Below are 26767 nucleotides of genomic sequence, written 5' to 3' on the forward strand. Positions count from 1 at the left end.
CCATGGAAGCAGTAAAGTGAATAGTCAAAACTACGGAATGTAGAGCCCTGTGGACCTTGGTTTGAGTCCTTAGACTTCTGCTTAACTAGTTGTGAGATTTCAGCAAATTACTTATATTCTTTATATTTTTCACCTTAAAATGGAAAGTTATACTGACCACTAGGATTGGTAGAAGAAGAAAATGAGATAACTTTTGTAGAGGGGACTGCTTCCTTAACAGTCACTTGCTATGCAAATGCTCCTTGTCTTTGTTCTTCCCCTATGGCATTTGTCAATCCTGTAGTATCTGATGAAGAGGTTTGAGAATTTTGGAGCAAGTGTGATGAGTCTTTCCTCTCTTCTTCTTGCAGGTTAAGTCCATCCACAGTAATGGCCGCGGCCTTACCCAGGACCCTGGGGGAGTTGCAGCTGTATAGAATATTACAAAAAGCCAATCTGCTTTCTTATTTTGATGCCTTTATTCAACAAGGTGGCGATGATGTCCAGCAGCTCTGTGAAGCTGGAGAAGAGGAATTCTTGGAAATCATGGCACTCGTGGGCATGGCTAGCAAACCCCTTCATGTTCGAAGGCTACAGAAGGCTTTGAGAGACTGGGTTACAAACCCTGGCCTTTTCAATCAGCCACTGACTTCCCTGCCTGTCAGTAGCATACCCATCTATAAGTTACCAGAGGGGTCACCGACGTGGCTGGGGATATCCTGCAGCAGTTACGAGAGGAATAGCAATGCCCGGGAACCTCATTTAAAAATCCCCAAGTGCGTGGCCACCACTTGTGTGCAGAGCTTGGGACAGGGGAAGTCAGATGTGGTGGGGAGCTTGGTGCTGCAGGGTCTCGGTGAGTCCAGACTCTGGCAAGGCCACCATGCCACCGAGAGCGAGCACAGCCTCTCCCCAGCAGACCTCGGCTCCCCGGCTTCCCCGAAAGAAAGCAGCGAGGCGCTGGATGCTGCCGCCGCGCTCTCTGTGGCCGAGTGTGTGGAGCGAATGGCCCCCACGCTGCCGAAAAGTGACTTGAATGAAGTGAAAGAGCTGCTAAAAACCAACAAGAAGTTGGCCAAAATGATTGGTCACATCTTCGAGATGAGTGATGATGATCCACACAAAGAGGAGGAAATTCGAAAATACAGTGCAATATACGGCCGGTTTGACTCAAAGAGAAAGGATGGGAAACATCTCACACTTCATGAGGTAAAAAGCTCACGTTTTTCGTTGTATGTCTGTGGTATGTTTTATTTCGTAGAGATAAGCTTGGTATTAAAAGTAGCATTAAAAAACTTGAGGTGTTAGCAAAATATTAACTCTTTTATGAAAGTAGACCATATTTATCGCGTTAGGGTGTTTTTGTGTTGAACGTGCTGAGCTTTGGAACTACAGTGTGTGGTGACTTTTGGGAAAATACCAGAATTTAAGCAGTGAAAGCATAAAGTCTTTGTACTTAAAGGTAGTTTGTTTTTTAACTAAGAAATAAAATTGGGTTTTAAATATAACCATTCATTTAAAAGGCATTTGGGGTGCCTGGGTGGCTCAGGTCATGATCTCAGGGTTGTGAGATCGAGCCCCATGTTGGGCTTCACACTGGTCCTGCAGCCTGCTTAAGATACTGTCTCTGCCCCTCCCCTTCCTGTTTTAAATCAGTCAATCAGTCAATCAAAAAAATTTTTGTAGGCATTTTTTAGAAAAAAATTTGTAAGAAGATGACCAGAACTTAAAAGTAATTTTTAGCTAGCATAGACAATAAACTTATATTAGATGAATGTTATCAATATTTACTATAGGTTTGAAAATTGTTTTGGTTTGACATTTGACATTAAAATTCTCATCATTGTATATTTGTAGCACTCTATCCAGAAATATTCTCCTTGAGTAGAATGCATATAAATCTCTTTTGCCTGTGTTCCCTTATTCTTCTTGTCCACCTGCTCAGTGCATCATCTTTAAGATGCAGCTCAAGTATAAGCTTAACTCTGTTCTGATCTGTTTTCCCACAAGTAAAATGACCTTCTCTTTCCTGTCCATTTTTACCCCTACCTACGCTACTGTCATAGTAACGTCAGCACTTTATTGTACTTATTTGTATACTAGTCTGTCCTTCGCAGTATATTTTGGGTTTCTTCAAGGCAGAGACAGTGTCTCATTCATTTTTATATCCTCAGAGTCTAACACACCCTATACATGCTTGGAAAATAAATGCATTTTCAAAGTTAAAAAGGCTATTTTTTTGCTAAATTTTTTTATAGCATTTATCCTGTAGAAGAAATAAAATATTCATTTGAATGTAATATTCCGTGTAAGAAACATTAGATTTTTTCCTCCTCAGACATGTACTTTGAACACAGAAGAGAATATATACTTACTGCAAAAATATTGAATCATTACAAAAGGATGTAAAGTAATTGAATCTGTGAGCTTTCAGATAGTTTTCTTTACGTAGACAAGTAAGGGATCGTATTTGGCACACTGTCCTCCAAATTCCTTATTTTAAAAAGGAAACTTAAAATATTGTACTCACAGTACAATATACTATTATATACCTTTCCAAGTGAATACACCTAGAGTTACCTTTTTTATTTTGGGGTTGCATTGTATTCCATAATGGGAACGTACCATGGTTTATTTATCTGAACCACTCATTTGGTGTCATTTAGGATGTTTCTAATTTTTTTGATACTAAATATGGTAGTACATGAACATTATATACATACTCCTTTACAGGCAGACTTATGCATGGTTTTCTATAGAATAGATTCCAACATGTAAAATTATGGGATCAAAGAATGTATAGATTTAATATTTTAGTAGGTACTGCTAAATTGCCTTCTAAAACCGCAACTTCTATAATTCCATTATTACATGCAAGTGTCCATTTCTTCACACCCTTGATAATACTGCATTTATCATTCTTTTTAATATTTGCCAGTCTAACAGATGAAAAATTTTCACTGCTCAAATTTACTTTCCTTAGGATGAGTGTCTTTTTATATGTCTAACAGACATCCAATTTTATGTTCTTATCATTTGTTTTTTTTTTTTTTTAAAGATTTTATTTATTTATTTGACAGAGATAGAGACAGCCAGAGAGAGAGGGAACACAAGCAGGGGGAGTGGGAGAGGAAGAAGCAGGCTCATAGCAGAGGAGCCTGATGTGGGGCTCGATCCCGGAACGCTGGGATCACGCCCTGAGCCGAAGGCAGGCGCTTAACCGCTGTGCCACCCAGGCGCCCCTGTTTTAATGTTTTAATTATTTAATGTTTTAATTTGTTTAATGTTTAATTTGTTTAATGTTTAGTTGTTTAATGTTTTCATGTGTTTTTCTTACCTCTAAAAAATTTTGATTGGTTAGAACTTTTTGTATTTTAGGGATATTAACCTTTTGTCTTAAGTTGTAAACATTTTCCCGGATTATCATTTGTCCTTTGACCTTTCAGACTCATTTGCCATGTGGAAGTCTAATTTTATGTAGTAATATTTATTGATCTTATCCTGTAAGATTTCATTAGTCTAATTCTCTATTCCTTTACTGGTATAGAGTTACTTTAATTACTGAAGCTAAGTAATATATTTTGAAATCTGGAAAGGCAGGTGTTCCTTCAGTAGTCTTGTATCGTAGCTTCTGTTTTTTTAGGTGGTCATGCATTTCTCCTTCCAGATGAAATTTTTATTTATTTATTAAAAGATTTTATTTATTTATTTGATAGAGAGAGCATGAGTGGGGGCAGGGGGCAGAAGGAGAGGGACAAGGAGACTCCCCACTGGGTGGAGAACCGGACATGGGGCTTAATCCCCAGACCCTAAGGTCATGGCCTGAGCTGAAGTCAGACGCCTAACCTGCTGAGCTACCGAGATGTCCCCACTTGTGAAATTTTTGATGTACTTACTAAATTTCCCCAAAATTTCTATTGGTATTTTTATTACAAATTCCTTACTCAAGGTATGGATTAATTTGGGAAAAACTGACAATATTTACAATAACGAAAACTCCCAGATAGTAGTATAGTGTATATATTTACATATTTAGATCTTTTGTATTCCTCAGTAATTTTATATTTCTTTATTCACATATCACATAGGTTTTCACATTTCTTGTTAGGTAAAATACTATGTAGTGTGTGTGTGTGTATATATATATATATGCGCTTTTATTTTGTTTATAGGATATACAAATATATAAGATTTAAAAGGTATATAATTGTAAATGAATTTTTTTCCCACTTTTAAAAAAATCACTGTCACCGGCTGATTTTTGTATATTAATCTTGTTTTCAGCAATTTCACTATCTCATCTTTTTAAAATAAATGCTTTTAGGTGTGAATGCATACTGGAGCTTAAAATAAGGAAATTGGTTAGCAAAATGTTTTAAGTAACCATGAATCTGTGATTTGATCTGTTTTGGGCATATCCTTTTGCAATTGTTACATGTATTATTGTTGCCATACAGTAACTGACTCGCAAGAACTTAGGAATCCATCTAGAAAATACACTTACTGTTATAATTCAGATACACTTTGATGCTTTCTTTACCTATGAATTAATGGAGGAATCTGCCAAAAGGCTCTTATGGTTGTCATTAATAGGAAACAAAGGGCAAAACATGTTGGCAGTTTTAGTTTCATGCTTTAATCTAGTTTTAATATAATTTTTAAAATATAGCCGATGAAACACAAAGTTGAGTCAGTATTTTTATCAAAGTGAAAGTATGTTAAAGAGATGACTTTAATAAACCAAATCAACCTCACTTTTTCTTTTTAAGTCCTAACCTACTTTTAAAAAATAGGAAAATTATTTTACACTTGGCTTTTGCTAAAGGGTTCTTTGCTTCTTTGGATAAATAGGTACAGATGGTATTTAGGTAATGAGATTATCATGAGTTTCCCAAAATAAGAGAACACTCAGAATGAATGCTAGTAGGCTGAGATGTGGGGGTGGGGGCTTTAGAATATGTGGCTTGTATTTTTGAAACTTAGACCACTTGTTATTTGTAACTCAAGTATGTGAATCTGGTCCAAAAATACAGTTTAGATTGGATGTTTATGAATCAGGACGCTTCCTTCAAACTAGTAACCATTCAACAGCTTGGTGGAAATTACAAAATCTTGAGAGAATTAAAAGAAAGGAGGTACTACATGAAGTGTACCTTCTAGGTATGATAATTTCACATTTTCTCACTTGACTATTTAAAATGAGTGAAAGATATATGAGTTTTTCTAAATTCCTAAGATTAAAGAACAATACTGGTTTGTCTTCAAGTTTCCAAATAAGGAAATACATGATTCATTGTTAAGTCACGGTTAATATTTGAGAGTTTTCTTCATACACACCCTGTGGACACTGTTCTTTCAGTCTTTCAAGACCTACAGCTGTAATACGTAGGCCATTAGTGGATGAAAATCAAAAAGTTATCTACACCTGAAAACATTTTTTCAGCTCTACATAAAATTCTCTTTCTCATATGCATTTTTATGCTTGTTTCCAAATGTACTGTATATCAGGCAGTAAAGAATTAAGAAATTAATCATTGTTACGATAAACACTTTTTTTTCCCTTAAAGCTAAAGGATCGGCGATGGTCTTAGTACCTGGCTAGGTACAGCCTGGTTTATAGGAGTCAGACCATGAAAATAGTGTGAGTGGCTGGGCCTAGAACCACACTCGTTGTTGGTGTGAGGCAGGTGCTAAGGGACAAACCCCTGAAGTATTAGAAAGATGTTCAGGCAGGCAGGATGTTTCCTCTCTCCAAAGGGGTGTTAGGTGGTAAACTAGACAGGCAGTGTGTGTGTCAGATCTTAAATCAGTGAATGGATGAGGAGAGAGAACTTGAAAGTGGAGAATAGCAAGGCAGAGGAGAATGTAGGAGCTTGTAATACTCAGAAATATGAGCAAGTAGGCAGCTTGGCATTACAGAGTATTTGTCAGATAGCAATTTCCGATCAAAGAGTTCCAGAATTCAAAGATGGGAAGAGGAGGATGTAGAGTCAGTGGGTAAGTTGTAGACCTATCGGAAATTCTACAGTAACTGAGGTGCGTGTGTTACTAAGATAGGGTCCTAGGCCTGTAGAATATGCCACATTTAAGTCAGTTTTTCTTGTAGTGTTGAGAAGTCAAGGCTGAAGCTTTTGGAGGAGTCCAGCAGTCTTAGTTTTGAGAGGGGAGGACTGTTGAATCTGGGAACCCCATAGACCTGAATACATTATTAGTAAGTTACAGTGCTTTATTCTAAGCTCTTAGAATGTGTAGATTTCAGTGTCAAATACTTGAAAAGAAATGTTGTGTTTTTTTGATCATCTTAAAAGATGGGTTATAGGACTATCATCAGGGTAGTCTGTTTTTGAGTCATCTTGGTAAGTCACATTTTTCTAAATATGTCCATTTCATTTAAGTTTTCAAACGTACTATCATAAAGTTTATAGTTTTTAAGTCCTAATATTATTTGTACATTTCTCTCTTTTTTAAAGATTTATTTATTTGAGAGAGCGTGTACGCATGAGGGGAGGGGAGGGGCAGAGGGAGAGAATCTTCAAGCAGATTCCCGCTGAGCACAGAGCGTGATGTGGGGCTCCTTCCCACAACCTGTGAGATCATGATCTGAGCCAAAACCGAGAGTCCGACGCTTAACTGACTGAGCCACCCAGGCGTCCTCATTTGTTTCTTTTTTTCCCTCATCAGTTTTACCAGAGGTTTGTCTGTTTTATTCATCTTTTCAGGGTTCTCCAAACTACAGTCTGTGGGCCAAATGTGGTCCACCTCCTGATTTTGCAATAAATTTTCATCAGAACACAGCCAGGCCAGTTGGTTTATGTATTGTCTGTGGCTGCTTTCGAGCTACAACTTCAAGAGTTCAGTGTTGTAACAAAGACTGTTCGGCCTGTTAAGCCTAAAATATTCACCATCTGATCTTTTACAGAAAAAGCTTTCCAACGACCCCTGATCTTTTTGAAGGAGGAACTTTGGGCTTTGTTGATGCTCTTAGTTGTGCTGTGCATGTGTGTGTGTTCACTTATATTTTCTTATAGTTCATTTTATTGTTCTTTTCTGACTTAAGTTGGGTGCTTATTAGTTCATTGATGTTTAGCTGTTTTTTTCTAATGTGAGCAATTAAGGTTATAAATTCTCACTATATATTGATTCAGTGTAATTCCCAGAGTTTTGGTATGAAGTTATTTTTTTCCCCCAATTCTGATTACTTCTCTTTTTATTTATGATTTCTTACCCATAAATTATTTGAAGTGTTTTTTTCATTTCCAAATATGAGGGCTTTTCCTTAGTAATTTTTCTAATGATTTTTAACTGAATTACATTGTGTTCAGAGCACATGGTTTGCGTAAACTAAAATTTGTTGAGATTTTAGTGATGGCTCAGGTACAGTATTCTGTATGTGTCTGAACAATTTATTATAAGGTAGTCTTTTTTGTCTGCTCGCTGTCTGTCAGAGTTGTGTGAAAATCAACTACTGTGATTGTGGAATTGTTTGTTTCTCTCTGTATTTTGCAGTAACTATTAATCCTTAGTAACCCAGTTTTGCTTTAAAAGCCTATTTTGTTTGATATTAATATAAGTACCTGTGTTTTCTTTTTGTTAGTAATCGCTTGTTACATCTTTTTACCATCCTTTTACTTTTGGTTTTTCTGAATCCATGTTTTACATACATCTCTTGTAAATACCAGTAGTTGAATTAAAAAAAAAAAAACTAGGCAAATTTTGTCTTTTAACTGGACTATTTGGCCTGTTTACATTTTTTATGATGACTAATATTTGGAATTTATTTCCTTTATTTTATTTTATATTTCTGTCCCTCCCTCTCTTTAGATCTGATTTACTCTCTGGAATTAGTTTTCTTTAGCCTGAAGTATATCAGGTAGCATTTTCTTTTCTTTTTTTTTTTTTTTTTTAAAGATTTTATTTGACAGAGATAGAGATAGAGACAGCCAGCGAGAGAGGGAACACAAGCAGGGAGAGTGGGGAGAGGAAGAAGCAGGCTCATAGCGGAGGAGCCTGATGTGGGGCTCGATCCCATAACGCCAGGATCATGCCCTGAGCCGAAGGCAGACGCTTAACCGCTGTGCTACCCAGGCGCCCCTCACGTAGCATTTTCTTAACGTAGGCCTACTGATGGCGAATTCTGTCCTACCACAACCCACTGGAAAACATCTTTATTTTGCCCTCATTCTTAATTGCTGTTTATTTTGGGTATCAAATTCTATATTGTCAGTTATCTTCCCTAGTAATTGAAGGTATTTCCTTGGCTTTTGGTTTTCATTGTTGTGTTTACAAGTCAATGTTATCTGAGTATTGTTTGCTTTTGAAATCTTCTGTTTACCTCTACCTCAGTTTTTTTCTTCCTTCTGATTTCTCAGTTTTTCTTCGTCTTTTTTTTACTGTATTGTTCTTTAGTCATATTTTTAACTCTTTTTATTTCTCTAAAGTCTTTGAGGGTCTTATCCTGTCATTTCTGCTGGTTTTTACTTTTGATGTTATTTCTTTGGATGTTTTATGATTTCTGTCTATAACTCATATTTCTTGGAACTGTGGGAATGTTTTGAGACTTAGGAAGAAGATGGATTCTTCTGGAGGTTATTTGCTTTAGCTTCTACCAGGCACCTGTTTTCTGTACAGTACAACTCTGGAGCCCTGTGAAAAAAATTCTCAGCCCACATAGTGTGAGTGAGGGCTGAAAATCATGTGAAGGCTGATTTGGGGGTTTATGAAATCTCAAGGGAGTATCTTCTATTTTCTCCTACTCCGTAACAGGGTTCAAGACAGGTAATTTCCCTTGCATTCTCCTGGGAGTACAGGTGTATTTCTAATTCAGGCTTATAGTGGGTGTGTAGTGCTTTGGGATTTCAGCTTTGTGGAGGGAGGGGTCTCAGACTCCTCACCTTTGGTGGATCCTCGGTTTTTCCTCCTATTCTCTTCCCGCACTAACCAGCCCTGTGAGGTTGTGAAGACTGAAGCTCAGGGTCATTTGGTTTGGCAACTCTCCTCAACTTAAATCTTTTGAGATACTGACCTTATTCATTTTAGCCCAAATAGTCCTTACTGTTGTCTTGCTGGCTTGTTGATGCATTTAAGATGTTTTTGCCCCTCCCATTTTTATCCAACGTTTTTAGTTGTTTTCTCTGAGGAGGCCAGTCATTCCCTCCCTGGGCTGGAAATGAAAGCCTTGATCGCCTTTTGAGCCTCCCTGTCACACAGCATTCTCGTGGTATTTTTTATACTAATAACACCAAACGGAATGGCACAATCATTTGATTGTTAAAGATTATAATTTTAACTACCAGTAAAGAAAACTTCAAGTCTAGTTATAAATGATAGAAAGCTAACTTTAAGAAATATTTAACATAAAAATATGAACAGAATTTTGATATTTTTAGCCACAAAAAAGAGGAATTGGAGGAAGTAAACCAATTAGAGAGAATATCTATTTTATATTTTTAACAAAACTAGAAACTTAGGGGCACCCCGGTGGCTCAGTTGATCTCAGGGTCGTGAGTTCAAGCCCCACCTTGAGCTCCACACTGGGCGTGATGCCTACTTAAAAAAACAAAAACAAACCAGAAACTTAAAATGTTTACTTTTTTTTTCTTTTTTTTTAAATTTTAAGTAGGCTCCCATGCCCAGTGGGGCTTGAACTCCTGACCCTGGGATCAAGAGTCATATGCTTCACCAGCTGAGCCAGCCAGGTGCCCCTAGAAACTTAGAATTTTTAAAAAGCTAGTATGGTATTGCAGTGACTACTATATTAGAGTATTTATATAATTTTTAAAAATACATCATAATACTTACTGATTTAATTATTAACAATTAGTGTGAAATACAGAAAACATCGACAGAAAATAACATTTTTGAGGGGGAACCCTCAAAAGCTAAGAAGAGCTCAGCTTACTACAATTTGGGATGAGCTCTAGTTATTTCTGCAGCCTCAGTTTTAATACCAGAAGTTTCTCTAAGGGTTTGGAGAGCTCAGTCTACTTTTTTGATCTCTTTCGGCCTGAATTCAGTAACAAAGAATGTGTTATGTTTGTGTTTTTGGTTTCTGGTAGGATGATGGAGTACTAGAACACTGTTTTTAGTTTATGTTGAAAGGTTATTTTCTGTGGTTATGCATAAGGTGGTACCTCTGAAATGTTGTCAATTAAAATACCTTACTGACAATCAGAAGTTCTCTGTACTAATGTAGGGTACATAAAAAGGAGTTTGAGAAGGTCTTCAAGGTCATTGTAGCTGCTGCTTTTCTAAAATTGAAGTTTATTTATTTAGGAAATCATTCTTTAAAGTATATTTCACTTTTAGCTCCAGTAACATTGTGCCTTTCAAGGCATTTAGGGAAGAAGTTGATCTATTGATGATTCTTTAGGAAAAGGTGAGAAGACTGAAAATACATTGTTCCTATTATGCTTTCATATTCAGTTGTGGGTTTAAAATAGGAGGCCTGGGTTTATTATAACCTTGTCTGTAGCAAAATTATTTGAGAATTAGCCAGTGTAAACTACAGGTGGAAATCTGGGGAGGGAGATGTTAGATATATGATTTGTATCATACACCATAACCCATTCTAAATGGTTTCAATAGTTAAGTGGAAAAAAAACCGTTAGGCGAAATTACAGGAAAACATTCATGTATTATTAGGGGGAGAAGGGAGTTTCTGTGCATGGCACCCAAGACAAAAACCATAAGGCCAATGATAAACTATGAAAAAGAAAAGCCACTGCATATGAAGAGTTAATGCTCTTAACGCATAAAGAATTCCTAAAGTTTATAAGAAACAAATACTGCAATAGAAGAAAAGAGGCAACTGCCATGAGCAAGCAAATTTTAAAGTAATTTAAAAGTATAATAAAAGGTTCAGTTTTATAGTCAAAGAAATATAAATTATAACCAAGTGATATTGAAAATACATCAAATTGGTAAAGCTTTTAAAATGAAATAACCAGTGTTGGTTGATTCTGGATAATGGATCTTCATATAATTGTTGGTAGTGTTATGATTTGGAGCAATTTTCCTGGAGAGTAATTTGGTGACTTATATAAATCTTTTAAAATTTAGTATATTCTGTGACTTAACAAGTCGTTCTTAGTTTATTCCAAGAAAATAATTGAATATGTGCAAAGATACGCAGTTAAGAATGTTCTTTGCAGCTTACTTTGTAGTACATGAAAAAGTGGGGGCAGTTTAATGTTCAGAGTGAGGTTGATTTAAATAATATATTGCTCTTTCCTACAATGGAATATTGTATGTCTAGGTAGTAAAAATGATATTGAAAAGAATATTTAAATTCATTTATCAGTCAACAAATAGTTATTGAGTATGCAGCCCATGCCAGATGCTGATGTGAACAAGCCCAGTTTCTGCCTTAACACATGATAGAAGTAAAAAGTACAGCATACATAAGTGAAAGAAGGTGATTACAAATCTATATTCACATACATGTCTGTATGTACAAAGATATTTGAGTGATATACATTAAAATATTAATAGATGGGGGCGCCTGGGTGGCTTAGTCTGTTAAGCGTCTGCTTTCAGCTCAGGTCATGATCCCAGGGTCCTGGGATGGAGCCCCACATTGGACTGCCTGCTCTGCAGGGAGCCTGCTTCTCCGTCTGCGTCTGCCTATTTCTCTCTCTCTTTCTCTCTGTCTCTCATGAATAAATAAATAAAATCTTTTTTAAAAATAAAATATTAATAGCTAAAAGGTTTGCTTTCTGCATTGCATTAATAGATGGAAGGTTGCATTTCTTCTGTTGCTTCTATTTTTGAGAATTTTAAATACAGAATGTTTTTGTGAACAAAGTGGGATGCCCGGGTAGGGAGGAAGTAAATGCCTGCTTTTTTATGAAAGGAAAATAAGAACTAATACTAAGAACAACTTTATGCCAGGTGTGTCTCATTTATGTCTTGTTAGTCCCTTGAGGTGGTTCCCATTTTGATTATCGTATTTTTGCCTCTGAGAACACTGAGGCTCTGAGAAGTTTTTACATGCCCAGAGTCACACAGATGGTACGTGATGGAGCACCACTCTCCTCAGATCAGTCTGCCACCACATCCCATTCTCTTCTGCCATCAGTCATGTCTGCGATGAGTATGTTCCTTGCTTTTTAAAAAAGTTTGACATACCGCTTGGCAATTCCCTACATCTGTTAAAATTGGCAAAATTATGTGAAAAAAACCTTCTCTGATTTATTAAACAATTATAGATTTTGAATTTAGGTAACATTTGCTATTTTAAACTTCAGCACAAGGTGTTTTGTCAAGTAGCAACTCTGCATTGGCATCATTTAACACTTAGATAAAAGGGTGGAATTAGTTGAATATTAGAGTATTATTAGTGACTCCAAGACCTTGGTTTTCCTTTATGGCCCTCATCTGTGATAACTGGTGTTTTGTGTTTTTTTTTTTTTTTTTTTACTAAGTAATCTGATAAATATTTAACTCAAATCATCTAGTTTTATTCCTTCCTAAGAATTTTTGTATCTGTTCACATTGAAAAAAAAAATATCTGTCAGATCATGTATACTCACTTTTAGTTAGGGAAATATCATCAACAAGTCATATCAGATCCTTGGCTTTTCATAAAAATGAGATATGGAACATTTTTTACTTTATTTTGCTTATTTTCTGTGAACTCCTGCTAAACGAAAATAAATTAAGCATATAAATACATAAAACCAAGGTGACTATTTTGATTAAGTTCCGAGAGATGGTAGGTGATGTGATTTTCTTCTGAAATTAGGCCTTAGGACTAATAAGGAATAAAGAAAGATGCATCCTGATTTTTATAAACTATGATCTCATGTAATGATGTGACATTTTTATATCCTTAAGTGAAACATTTTTCTTATTGATGAAATAAAGCTATTTATAATTTTTAAACTTTGTTTTGGATATACAGCTCACTGTTAACGAAGCGGCTGCTCAGCTCTGTGTGAAGGATAATGCCCTGCTGACAAGAAGAGATGAGCTCTTTGCCCTGGCTAGGCAGATTTCTCGAGAAGTCACCTACAAATATACCTACAGAACCACCAAGTAAGTGTCTAACTAATTGACAGTTATTTTTGTATTGCTTGATAGAAGTAGAACTTAAAACACTACCCACTGATAGCATATAAGCATTTTATCAAAAAGTAGAAGTGTGATGTGATTGTGGTTCTATAAAATTAAAGAGTGAAGTGACTTTTCAAAACATTGTTAATGTGGTTTTTGTTGTTTTGTTTAATTCTCTTTTGTCTTGCTTTTGCAAGACAGTTCCCTAGCACTGTAGCATTGTTCTGGTAGTGGTTTTAGATATTCTTCTCACACAGATGCTTTGGTTTTGAGTGTGATGATGGGATTTAGTTAGTCGGCATATATAGACCTATTTGTAAAACCACTAACTATGAACTTGTTGAACTCTTGGAGGAAGCAAAGTGGTTCCTTTTGCAAGGTGTTTGCAATCCAATGAGATTAGTTGAATAGATGAAAAGACTCCATTGGGCAGTATTTAAGGGAAAATTGGAAGATGCCAGATTACATGAAGTATGGACCTATGTTTGAAATACGAAGTGGAATAGGAATATTTAAGTAAAAAACTTATGTTGAAAAGCAGTGGTGGTTTTAAAAATTTAATATAATCACATCTTACTATTCTTCATCTCATCTTCACTTAAACCCTAAGCAAGATGGCATAGTACCATTTTAGTTTTATTCACTTGTTGCGCGCAGACAGTGATTTCTAGTTCAGCCTCAGTTGTGTGTGCCACTGCTTCTCTGAGTAGTTGCAGGTGACCGCTGGCGTTAGAGTACTGCATGTGTGTGTTGAAAAACCTCATCCTGAGCACCCTCCCTGGCCCTAATAAATCACACTTTCCAGGGATGGAGTCTTGGAATCCAAATGTTCACAAGTGTCCCAGATTATTCTCGTGCCTAATTCAAATTTGAAAAATCATTATTGAGGCATTTGCTGTCACCATTATGTCCTCTAACTCATAGCAGCTTCCTTTGCTACCTTGCCTCAAGAGCCCACATATTTACAAACTAACACAAAATTATGCAGACTAAATGAACAGGCTAAGAATATACAGAATATTATAGAACTATAAGATTTTTTTTTAAGTTGGATAATCAAGAGCTGATTTACCGATTTTTAAAATTTTTTTCACTGCATTACACAAAATTTTCTGCTTTATTTAAATAACTTAATCAAAGTGATACATGTACATGATTTCAGGAGTCCTAGTACTCAGGGCTTACACTGAAACTCAGCAGTTTCCCTCCTCCATCCCTGCCCTCTTCTGAATACCACACCCCAGAGGCAACTGCTTTCAACAGTTTTGTGCTGTTTCTTGTAGTATTTACATTTATATACTTTTTAAGTTAAGTATATTTTTAAATATATACCATGTTTACATAATTTAGGAGCCAAAACTATGTGAATATGTAATATAAAAAGTTGCACTCCTGTTCTGTTTTTTTTTTAACTCTTCCTCTCCTCAATGTAAGTAGTTTTATTAGTTTCTTTTTCATCTTTCCAGTGTGTGTTAATGTACTTGCAAACAGATACATATTTTCTCCTCATTTTTACCTTTTTTTCCAAAAAACAATAGGTACTAATTAGTCTGTATTTTGCTTTTAACATGTCTTGGAGATCTTGTCATAGTAGTATGTACACATATTCCTCATTATTTTTTTCAGCTTCATGGTATTGCATTATGTGGATGTACTCTGATTTTTTTTGAAGATTATTTATTTGTTTATTTGCAAAAGGGAGACTGTGTGTGCATGTGAGCAGGGGGAGGGGCAGAGGGAGAAGCAGACTCCGTACTGAGCAGGGAGCCTGCCGCTGGGCTCAATTTCATGATCCCAGGATCATGCACTGAGCTAAAGGCAGACACTTAACCTACTGAGCCACCCAGTTGCCCCACCATGATTTATTTAACCAGTCCCCTGTTGATGGGTGCTTGAGTTGATCAGTATAAATAGCATCATAATCAATAACGTCATACATATTTTGTTGATTCTGAAATACACTTTTTTCACATTTTAACATTTTTTACTTTGAGGGGTAACTTCAAATTGATGGCTTATTACAGTTAAATTGGCAGTAGTATTTCATATATCTGTAGTACCTTTGGGATAGAGTCCTAGCTGAGGGATCCCTAGGTCAAGGAAAAATGCATCTGTAGTTTCAATAGATAGACAAAATGCATTTTAATCTTACGTAGCCTTAAGCATTCATCTTAAATGGCCACTGTGGTCATTTTATCCTGAAGTGTTCCTACTTAGGATCCATAAAAAGATACCATGCTGTACAATCCTCCTTGATTTTTTTTTTCCTTTTTCATTATGTGATAATTGTTACATGTTTATTGAGTACTTTCTTTGTGGGGGAGTTCTTAGGTAGTGGCCTTTTAAAATGTATAATATAATTGTGTCTGCATAGTTCCCTAATGTTAATTTGGAAATGATGAAAAGTCTTTTTTGTTATGTCAGTGTTCATTATGAATATCTTATTTCTGGTGCAAGGGTTTCAGGGGTATATGTGTTTTGGTGGAAGTTTATAGATTGAGATGTCTTTAGAATAAAATTTGTTACCTTCTCAAGTTTTTCTCTCTCCCATTCCATTCAGGTCAAAATGCGGAGAAAGAGATGAATTATCCCCGAAGAGAATTAAAGTGGAGGTAAGATCATACATTATATTTTCTTAAGCTAATAATGTTTATTTACTAGTTCAAACTGAAGAAAAGGATGTTCCATAAACAAATGAAAAATGTGAATGAATTGTGGAATCTTTAAGACAATATAGAATTTTGTTGCTTTGAAGTATCTAATTTGAACTAGGATACTAAAGAAATTCTTAAAAGGAAACAGCAATAACGAGATTGATGTCTAGTCAGTTTATCAGAGGTTGATTTGTCAATAGGTGTTTCTTATACACTTAAGTCTACTAGTGAAATGATTTTTTTTATAATCTCATTTATATCATTAGTTATCTTATCAAATACGTTTAGAGGAGCTAAAGGTTATTTATATTAACGAGCTGAGAGAAATGACAATTTAGCAGCTCCAAGTAATGGAGACTTTCCTGTAATCAAGCCTCTTATAGAGGATCATGGTTGAGGCTGTCTTTTTTTTTTTAAGATTTATTTATTAATTTGATAGATAGAGTGAGCATGGGGAGGGGGCAGACGGAGAGGGAGACAAGCAGACTCTCCACTGAGCTGGAAGCCCGACACGGGGCTCAGTCCTAGGACCCTGAGATCATGACCTGAGCCAAAATCAAATCTGATTCTTAATAGACTGAGCACCCAGGTGCTTCAAGGTTGTGTTTCTGATTTGAGGCCTGCAAGAGGTAAGGGGTAGTTGAGCAAGAAAAAAAAAATGCTTTTCTTAGGGCTGTCAGAACTATAGAATGGTTTCAAAACTACTGTTCCTTAATTTGGACTGAATGTTTTTTTAAAGGCTAGTCTGTAGCAGAGTAGAAATTTGAAGTCTGAGAGCTCCTTTCTTTTTTTACTTGGGCAGAGAATGGGGGTCTGTACTCTTTTAGACATCCATTATTTAATTTCAAGTTAAAGCAAATAAGCTGTGTTTACCGTAAATTCTCATTATTTTAACTAAGCGTCTGTTTGTATATAGTCTTTCAGTCACACCAAAGGTACAGTTATCTTTTTTTTTTTAATTAAGATTTTATTTTTGAGAGAGAGAGAGCGCGCAGGCGTGTGCTTGCACCCACACGTGCGCACGCACACACACACACACACACACACACAGAGGCGGGGGTGGGGGAAGGGGCAGAGGGAGAAGCCAACTCCCCGCTGAGCAGGGAACCCCATAGGAGACTCAATCCCGGGACCCTGGGATCATGACCCAAGCCAAAGGTAGACCTTTAACAGACTGAGCCACCCAGGAGCCAGCACAATTGTGTTTTAAAAATGTAAATCCCTTTCTCATTTAACTCTTTCCAGTGGCTTTCTACTGTACCTAGAATAAAATCTACAGTGGTAGAGACGTCTAAGACCCTACACGATCTGACTCTAAATTTGTATCTCTAACCTCATCTGCTACCACACTTCCCCATTCTTACTGTGTCCCAGCTACACTGACCCACTTTCTGTTGTTGGAACATGCCAAACTCATTTGTGCCTCAGCACTCTGTTTGTTCCCCTACCTATATCTTTCTGTAGCTCTTCACGTGGCTTCAGCTCACAGCTGGGAGTTTCTTCTGACTTCCCATCCTCCCTTTCTAAAAGGGCACCCTTACCTCAAAATCACATTCAGGCTCATTCTCCTGGTTTGTTTTGTTTGTTTTCATAGCACTTACTGGTATCTGAAACTATTATGTATTTATTTATATTATCAGTCTTCCCTATTGGATGAGAATAGATCTCTTATCTGTCTGCCTACTACTTTATACTCAGATTTGATAATAGTGCCTTGCACTTAATAGGCACTTAATAAAATCAGTTAGGTGAAATAATGAATGGCTATGGTTAAGCATCTTCGACTTCTTAAAAACTTTAGCCTAAAGCGGTGGTTCTCGAAGAGAAGAGTTTTGTCCCCAAAAGGCCACACTTTAAAAAACTGTGCTTATATTTGTAATCAATGTCATTATTAGCTCTTGAGTAGTGTTTAAGATGGGTTACCTTGAGATACCATGCAAAAAAAATGCCGAAATTATCCAAATAATCTAACTGTTGATGATATAGTTTTATCCTATTGCATCCCAAGATAATGAACAAGAGAAGATCCCTGTAGATTCAGTGACTCTGCCACTGAAAGGGAAGGCCAGTGAACATAGAGACTGCTAAGAGGGCATGTGCCATCAGAGGATTTAGAGGAAAGAAGGTACCAAACCTGCCCAGGGACCACGATCCTTCTCACCATTGGCCCTCTATGTAATCCTGACTTGGGCTCTTCTTGCATTTAAGCCCTGTTTTCCTTTTTTGTCTGTGTTCAGAGATCACTGTTGTACATTTAAGTTTGAGATCATGAATCTCATGGACTGTTTGAGCTGTCATTTTTTCTTGTTAGGCTGTATTGATAAACCTTTCTGACCTCCCCGGTGGCCCTTATCTGAAATTTAAGCAAAGTGTTTTTTGTATCCAGCACAATGTTTTGAGTTTCCTTTAGTAGCTCAGAGTGTTGGGTTTTAGCATTAGATGTGACCCTTCTATTCCTTTAAGTATGTTCCCCCAGAGATATTGAATGATAGTTCTGTTTGGTTAGTTTATTGTTTTACTGGCGTTCACAAAGCCACTTGAGCCGTTCTGGACTTAGAATTAAGATAATCGGTGTTTCCTTTTTCTGTGAATAACAGTTCTAACCCTCCCTAAATAACAAGTGACTCATCAACCCAGGCTACTTTAAATGCTCTTATAGACACTAAACTCTTGATTTTGTTTCCCGGAAATAAATAGGGACTTGAGCTTTTAATTCAGGACAGTAGTTTACTTTTTTTGCTGGTTTGTTTTAAATTTTGTTTTGTTTTTGCTTTGTGTTTTAAAAGATGTACTGCAGGGCAGCAGTATCTCCAGAATGTGTGTGTGTTGTGCATGTGTGTACTTACACATGGATACAGTGTAATCCTTTGCAAAATATACAGTATTGGCATCAATCCTTGTCTAAATTCTCTTGTGTACTCTAATTCAGATTTGAGATACCAGAGCTACTCCTTCAGTTCCAGAAGCTGATACTGAAGTAGTGTTGTGTAGGATTGTTGCTCCCTTACAGCATTTCATCAGGTATTAGTGCGTTGTTTATACCTACTTTCTATGTAGCTTCCAGCGAGGGGGGAGTTCCTGGCAGGAGAAGAGATTAAGGGAGGCTCCATTGAGGAGATATTGTTTGAGCTGGGTTTTAAAAGAAAGGTAGAGTTTCAGAAGGTAAAGATGTGAGGTGGAGGGGCATTACAAAGATAGACTAGCATGGGCAAAGACAGAGGTAAGAAAATACTGTGCATGTTTAGAGAACAATGAGACCAATTTGTTCAGAAATCATGACTGACACCAAGGACTTAATAAGTAAGAAAGATTTTAGAATTCTTTGAACACACTGTTTCTTATTTCATTCGAAATACTAATTCTCTATTAAAAGAAAATACTATAAAGATAAGCTTAGCACATTATAAATTATAGTAGATTACTAATTACTAGGCCCAAGTTAATGAGAATTTTTTCTTTCATCTAAAATCCTTGACAATAACAATTAGCATATGTGCCAAGTTGCTGACTTTTTTTCATCTTAAAAAGATAATTTTTACAGTGAACAAAAAGAAATGTGATGTCCAGTAGATAAAATAGAAGTGACATCAAAAATAGACATGTAAGGGAAAGATACATTTTCTTGCATGCCATTACTAGTGCATTAGGACACACTGACAAAACGAGCACTTTGTTCAAGCTCGGTAAGGTGTTTTCTTGTTTCCAAATGCTGTAATTTCCTGGTCTGTTTGTGGAGGTTGGGTAGAAGTTTTAAAATCCTTGTCTGGTTTTTTTTCCTCTTATTATGTTGTAGGTTGTTCCCCTTTAAGGATAGTTAGCTATTTATTTGATTGCTTTTGTTTTTGCTGTGATTGGTTAATACAGGATACGTATTGTAGTGAAGTACTGAGGTTAATCTGTTGTCCTTAAATAGCGCTCCTTTCTCTAATTCCTAGAATAATGAAGTAAACAGAGGAAAAAGCCTGCTAGCTTGGGAAGGCCTTAGGGTGACCCATCACTTGGAACGAAGCCTCTCAGGAAGGCACCTCTTCAGCCCTGTATGTTAGTAAGCGAGGCTTGGGAATATTTCTCCTATCCGGGCTGGATGAATAGTTTGTACACCTGGAACACAGTCCTTTGGGTGGATCCACTTTCAGCTAAAATGAAAATGAATTAATGTTTGTTGTTTCCATTTTCATCAGAGACCTCAAATCTAGCTCTGGGACACTTGCAAAGATAACTTTTTTATTGAATCTATTAATGCCTGTCCCTGCTAGGCATTTGAAATTCATTGTCACAAACCTTCTTGTTTATCCTTATATGGAGGCTTTAGGATTTCCATTTATAGCCGAAGAGACACCCAGAAAGTCTCAGGAACTTGCTCAAGCTGCCACATTGCTCTCTGGTGGCAGAGCCGGGGCTTCGAATCTAGGTCTGACTCCTAAACTGCAAAACAGCAGTCCCTTCCTGGTGCTGATGAGTATTCACAGAGCACCTTCGGTATCAGGGTTATAGCTTGTCTCCTGCTAGTATGGTATGGAGGGCCGAGTGCGTGCAGAAATGGTAGTCTTTAAAGAAGGGGGAAGAGTGGCGGTTACCAGTTTGTTTCAAGAAGGCATAGCCAAGCTGTTGTTAAGTTTTGAGTGGGAAATTTAACAATATAAATGAGAAAATATATTTAAATATAATACATTGCCATTTGACAAACTGTTTAGAATGAGGAGAAGCACAATGTTGGGAAGATAAAGAGTAAATCAAGAAAAATTAGTTTGATTTATTTATATTATACCTATGACAATATATTCAAGACAGCTTCATAACTAGTTAAAGGAGATGAAACACCAACACCCAAAGTCTCTGGTGCTCATGACTTTTCAAAATAATAATTAAAAGTGGATTCAGTTGACAGCCTTTCTTTTTCACTAAGAACATAACGTGTTCTATGAACAAATCCTGTCATTACCTTCCATGTTTGTGAGTGAGATCTTGGAAGAGAGGAAGACTGTGTAAGAGAACTGGTCTCGGGACTAGCCACGGGCGCTGACTAAACAGGCTGTGTTGCTGTTCAGATCTCATCGGTGGGTTTTCTTCGTTCACTGAAATTGCTGGAGACTAGTCAAAGAGATGGGAGGTGACAGCATTCTTGATCCTGTGTGGGTTGGGAGTGCAAAGCAATCAGAGATAACTGGATGAAAGAAATGCAGTTTGTTAATAGAGACCAGAAAGTCAGAGGATTGGGGCTTGAAGAAGAAAGACTTAGAGGAAACATCTGCTAGCAGTTCTAGGCGGGTGGGGGTAGGAGAGGGAGGCAGGGGGAGGGAAGAGGGTCAGAACATCCACCTACACTGTTACTAAGCTTGTTGAAAGAAAGCTGGTCTAATTTGATGTAGAGTCTTCCCCTCTGGATCAGAAAAACAGAAGCATTATAATCTGCTATTCATATAGAAAGTGTGAGTAAAAAAAAAAAAAAAAGGAAAATGCACGTGTGAGGCTGAGAACATCTGCTGGAACAAGCCATTTTAAAGACAGCTAAGCAGTGGCTTTAAAGCAGCTTGCTGGTATTTGGGGGCAAGGTTGAGGAGGAATGGGGGTGGAAACCAATGGGATGAGAGTAATTAGGTCATGAACAGCATCCCACCCTGTGTCTTTTATTTTCTCAGTGCTCAAAATCAGAATCTCACCAGTAAGGGAACACTGTGATTAATGGCAGGAGCCAAGAATGTGACATGAAGATAAATTGCTCATAGCATGGTACAGCTGGTTCTTGGGGAAAAAGCTGGAGAGACACGTAACAAAAGTCCTGTACCAAACATCATGGGAAAGAGACCAGTTTCTTGGGAATGTTCTCACTCTTCTTTCCAAGCCATACATTTGGGGTACCTGAAAACATAGGTCATGAAGTGATAGCTACTCAGTCCTGTAGAGTGTGCCCGTAATGAACCACCGAAGACTGGGAGCAAATCAGAATGACTCATGTACTCAGTTTCGGAGAGATCACTGATTATTTGGATATGGTTGTTTATTGCTTATTGCATGTTTTTACTTCTCTTTATTAATGGAGGAGCAGTGTCCATTTCCCAAAAACTGTCACATGTAGAGTTTGAAGTTCCCCTTTCCAGCTTTTCCATATTGTCATGATTGAATAATCTTGTGTAGCAATGTGTACTTTTCCAGGAGTTACCATTTGCATTACTGCATTTAATCTCCACAAATCTCCACTGGGTGGAAGAAGCTGATGATTCCATCTCCATTTAAAAAATTGGGAACACTGGAAATAATGAGGTTAACTTTCCTGCCCGGGATCACACATCCAGTTCCTAACATAAGAAGACTAGATTGCTCTTTCTTCTGTAAGTTCCTTTAAAAACAGCACTGGACTATTGGAGGTTCTGGCCTGGGCACACTCCACCCAGGGCTTGTTGAAAAGCTGGAACTATATATTGTCCCCCTCACATTCAGATTGGGCTTTCAGAAACACAGATCTGGTTCGTTTCTTCCCCGAGACCTTCAGTGGCTTCTCTTTGAGTTTAAGATAAAGTCGACAATTCTTAACATGGCTTACAAGGGCTCACAGAATTTGGCCCTGCATATCCAACTTCTCTCACCAGTCTCTCTTTCTCAGTGTATTCCCTACGTTAGCTATGTTAAATATTCTCCAGCTTCTCAACTGTGTTGTCCTGTTCTTTTTGCCTCTAGGTTTATATATAAGCTGCTCTCTTTCCCTAGAGAATTCTCTTCTTTCAACTCTCAGCCTAGACATCATGCCCTCTCAGAAGACTTCCCTGACAGTGTCCTCCACTATGCTCTGGATCTCTTTTTCCTTTTCTCTCTCTAGACTATATGTCCGGAGGGCAGGAGTCATTGAATCCTCAGCATTGAGTACAGAGTCCAGAACCAATTAGGCAAGTGAGAAATTTTTCATGAATGAATAAACAGGTATTTCCAGATTTCCGTTGTTCTCTCCACTAAAACCGTTTCCTACCAATATGGTCAATATTTTCTTGCTGGTTTTAGTGTTAAATACCCAAGATGTCTTATACTATGTAAGTAATCTCTAAGGTATCTATACTATGTAAATATCCCCGAAATTGATCTTATTCCCCCTGTATCATAGAGATGCAGTGAGTCACGTGCAGCATGCTATCTATTCTACTTGATCAAATCTGGTAGCTTTAAAAGGGAACTTAATAAATATCAGTAGCGAACATTTATCTGGTAATATCTATGTGGCAAGCATTGTGCTAAGCGTTCTTCATGAATTTTTTGGTTCCTTAAAATGGTTCTAAAGTTAGTTGAGTAGGGCGTGATCCCAGGTTCCTGGGATCGAGCCCCACATTGGGCTCCCTGCTCTGCTGGGAGCCTGCTTCTTCCTCTCCCACTCCCCCTGCTTGTGTTCCCTCTCTTGCTAGCTGTCTCTCTCTCTCTCTGTCAAATAAATAAATAAAATCTTTAAAAATAAATTAATTAATTAAAATTAGTTGCGTAGACACAGAAAGATGAAAAGTCTATCCAGTATCACAGTAAATAAGTAGTAGAATTGGGTTTTGAACTTAGTGTAAATCATAGAGTTAAACCAGTTCAGCTTATGAAAAACCGAGCTGTAAGAGCTGTGCCTCTGTTTATTGCTATGAGTTTTATAAATGCAGTACCTCTGGGATTTACAATTTGAGCAGAGGCTTTGAAGCCAGTGTCTTTAGCTGTCAAATGAGAGGAACCTAGGGTCGTCTGTGTTGGGGATTAAATTAGATGGTACATGTAAAACACAGAATATAGTCGGGAACTGGTGGTACATGGTAATCACCTGGAAAATATTCACTTCTCTTGTTTTCCAGGTCTTCTCTTAGCTTCCCTCGTTGAGCTTCTGTCATTGAACAACCCTCACAGATAGGTGCTCTTCACTTAAAGGAGACATTGCTAAAGAGAAAGTTAGATTTGGAGGTCTAAATAAGTTCTTAGAGAAAAATGGAATGACTAAACAAGTGTACTGAAAATTGTATCCACGTATATAAAGTTCATTCTAGCTCAGTTAATGATTATATTCCATATATTCTTCTGAGCCAAGGGTCCTTGGTCTTGTGGGGGCCTAGAAAGGTAACTATTTTCAATACTTTAAAAATGCTGATTGGGGCACTTGGGTGGCTCAGTCGGTTGGGCGTCTGCCTTTGGCTGGGGTTGTGATCCCAGGGTGCTGGGATCCCTGCATTGGGCTCCCTGCTCAGGGTGGGGGGGTGGTGGTGTCTGCTTCTCCCTCTGCCCCCCCTTCCCCTGGCTCATGCTCTCTCTCTCTCTTTCTCAAATATTGTATATCGACCCACCGTAAAGCTACATGAAACTACCTCAAGATGTCAAATTTATTTGCCCTTGACTCTGTTTCATTTCATATCTTTGAATTTTAAAACAGCAAATTATTACTTAAAAAATGAATTTTGGTAGATGAAATCTTTGAAAACATGAGATCCACAGTGGAGAAATAAGACCCTGATAGGGAAAAACTTTTGAATCAGTATCTCTTATTTCAAATAAGATAAAATATTTTGTTATCATATCTCTTTCTGCTGTAAGAACTGTTACATCTTTTTCTGCTGTAAGAACTTTGTTTTTAATGATTTACCCTTTGCTACAAATACATAGCTCATGAAACTCGGGGAGAAATATTTTGGATGTCAGTGACCATTTCTGTGAGGAGTCCCTTAGTAGTTTTTAGTGAAGTTACTCAAACCACGCTATTGTGATGTTTGTAGATACAAATTTCATGTGAAGCAATAAGTGAGCAAAAAAACACAAAACAACTTGAAAAAAAGTAGTAGATGGATTGGCACTTAATATATATAAAGTATACAGTGAAAATCATTTAAGTTGATGTATTGTCCAGGAGGAGGGTGCCCCAAGTTAGCTCTGTTTGATGTAAGAACTTGGTATGTACTGATGACCTAACTTAGCAGTGATTACATGCTAAAGGCAGTATCTCAAATGCTCCTCACAACAGCCCTAACGGAGAGGTGCTCTTATCTGTACTTTTCACATGAGGAAGCTAACGTTCTGAAGGTTGGGTTAGTCCTCTGGTGTTACGTAGCTAGTAAGCGGTAGAATTGGAACATGAGTGCAGGTCTTTTTTCCTTTCTTCTTCTTCCTTCTCCCTCTTCCTTCTTCCTCTTTCTTCCTTCTTCTTGTTCTTCTTCTTGTTCTTGTTCTTCCTTTTAGATTTACTTATTTATTTTAGAGAGAAAGAGTGTGTGAGCAAACAGTGGGGGGACTGGAGGGGAGAGAGAGAGTCCTGAAGCAGATTCCCTGCTGTGCAGGGAGCGTGACGCGGGGCTCCATCCCACAACACTGAGATCACGACCTGAGCCAAAATCAAGAGTTGCTGCTTAATCAGCTGAGCCATCCAGGTGCCTCAAGTGCAGGTCTTTCTAATTCAAACCCGTGACAAGTCAGCGTGGAAGAATTCTTCAGAAATTCAGGTTGGGATTACTGGGTAGCACTTTGAAGAAAATTTACATTGGTTCTTTATCACATTACATATAACAAAATGAATTCCTGGTTAGTTAGTCAAATTTTAAAAACAAAGCAAACAAGATAAAGCTTTAGAAAAACTAGAGGGTAGGTTTGAGTATTTATCAAATCTCTAAAGCAGAATGCCTTTCTGAAGCTTATAGTGATAGAAGAATTTACAAAATAAAAGTATATAGAACTACAGTATATAAAATTTAAAAAATTTTTGAATATCAATACAAAAATATGAGTTGGCAAAAATTAAGAAAACAGCAACACCCAGCACTGGCAAGGAAAACTTACGGTCTGATTAACCTGTAAAGGCCCTTGGGGGAAGTAGTGAATGAAAAATGTTCATAAAAATGTTCATCCCTTTGCAGTAATTGTACTAGGAATCTACTGTATTGCGTTATCTAAGCTATGGAAAATGGTATTTCTATGAAAATATTTTTGCAGTGTTTTTCAACCCAAAAATAAGAAAAAGAACCTAAATGTCCAATGTGAAAATAGTGATTATTACTAGTTGAACTGCTAGATGAAATGCTGTATGAAAAGTTATATTACCATTATTATTAATGCTCATGAAGTCTGCATTCCATTGTAGATGTATAAGTCTTATTGTCTTTTTTATTTGTATTTTTAGTTAGGTTACAACCGTAGAAATAAAGTAATTGTACCATAAAAGACTGAAAGGAATTATTGTACATTAAAATCTTAATCACGATTACTCGGGCAGTAGGATTAAAGTGCTTTTTTTTTTTTTTTTTTTTTTTTGGCCATTTTCTGAGTTGTTGATATTTTATTTACAAACTAAGGAAAAGGACTTATTCTTTGACCCATAGGATGGATTTCCAGATTTCCAGGACTCTGTGCAAACCCTCTTCCAGCAGGCTAAAACTAAGAGTGAAGAACTCGCTGCTCTTAGTTCACAGGTAACGTAAACCACCAGGTAACATTTCATAGTAATATCTGTAGGTTGAAAAATAAACGGCTGCTTTAGCTACCTTCAGTTTTAAGCATCTGAGGACTGGATTTATTTCTGGTTGTTTTTGAAATGTCATCTGATCCACAGCTGTATCAACAGGATAGCAGTAACAATGTAGTTTGATTTGAGCAGAATCTGATATAGCCATACTTGTTGTTTGTAGTTTTGTAGGAAGAAAGACAGATTCTCTACTTAAGAAAACTTTTTAAAAGAAGCAGTTTGATACCAGGAATAAAGCCATGTTGACTATGGCTGTGTGTAATACAACTCTGAGATAAAATAGTACTAATTCTCAATAAAACATTAATCATTGATATTATAGCTATTGTTAAAACATTTCTTTTTTTTTTTCTTTTTTTTTAAAGATTTTATTTATTTATTGGACAGAGAGATAGAGACAGCCAGCGAGAGAGGGAACACAAGCAGGGGAAGTGGGAGAGCAAGAAGCAGGCTCATAGCAGAGGAGCCTGATGTGGGGCTCGATCCCACAATGCCGGGATCACGCCCTGAGCCGAAGGCAGACGCTTAACCGCTGTGCCACCCAGGCGCCCCTGTTAAAGCATTTCAGTTCATGCTTGAGAAAAAATTCTTACCTTAATATGTATCTTCAGGTGCTTTTGCTATT

At 37.2% G+C, this 26767-nt stretch overlaps 1 protein-coding gene across 3 annotated transcripts in view; it reads left to right on the top strand.

Annotated features, from left to right (window-relative positions):
• The window catches only part of NAB1 (NGFI-A binding protein 1), a 44474-nt gene that overhangs the window by 10076 nt on the left and 7631 nt on the right, over nt 1-26767 (top strand). For all 3 annotated transcript variants that reach the window (XM_045806354.2, XM_045806356.2, XM_087862116.1), the window contains exons 2-5: nt 351-1188; nt 12881-13014; nt 15593-15644; nt 26000-26089. In XM_045806354.2, the coding sequence (XP_045662310.2) occupies nt 370-1188; nt 12881-13014; nt 15593-15644; nt 26000-26089 (1095 nt within the window). In that variant the 5' untranslated portion in view covers nt 351-369. The remainder of the gene's footprint in view (nt 1-350; nt 1189-12880; nt 13015-15592; nt 15645-25999; nt 26090-26767) is intronic.

Source organism: Ursus americanus, chromosome 1 (genome assembly GCF_024610735.1).
Source record: "Ursus americanus isolate L20-20 chromosome 1, mUrsAme1.1.p, whole genome shotgun sequence".
NCBI lineage: Eukaryota > Metazoa > Chordata > Mammalia > Carnivora > Ursidae > Ursus > Ursus americanus.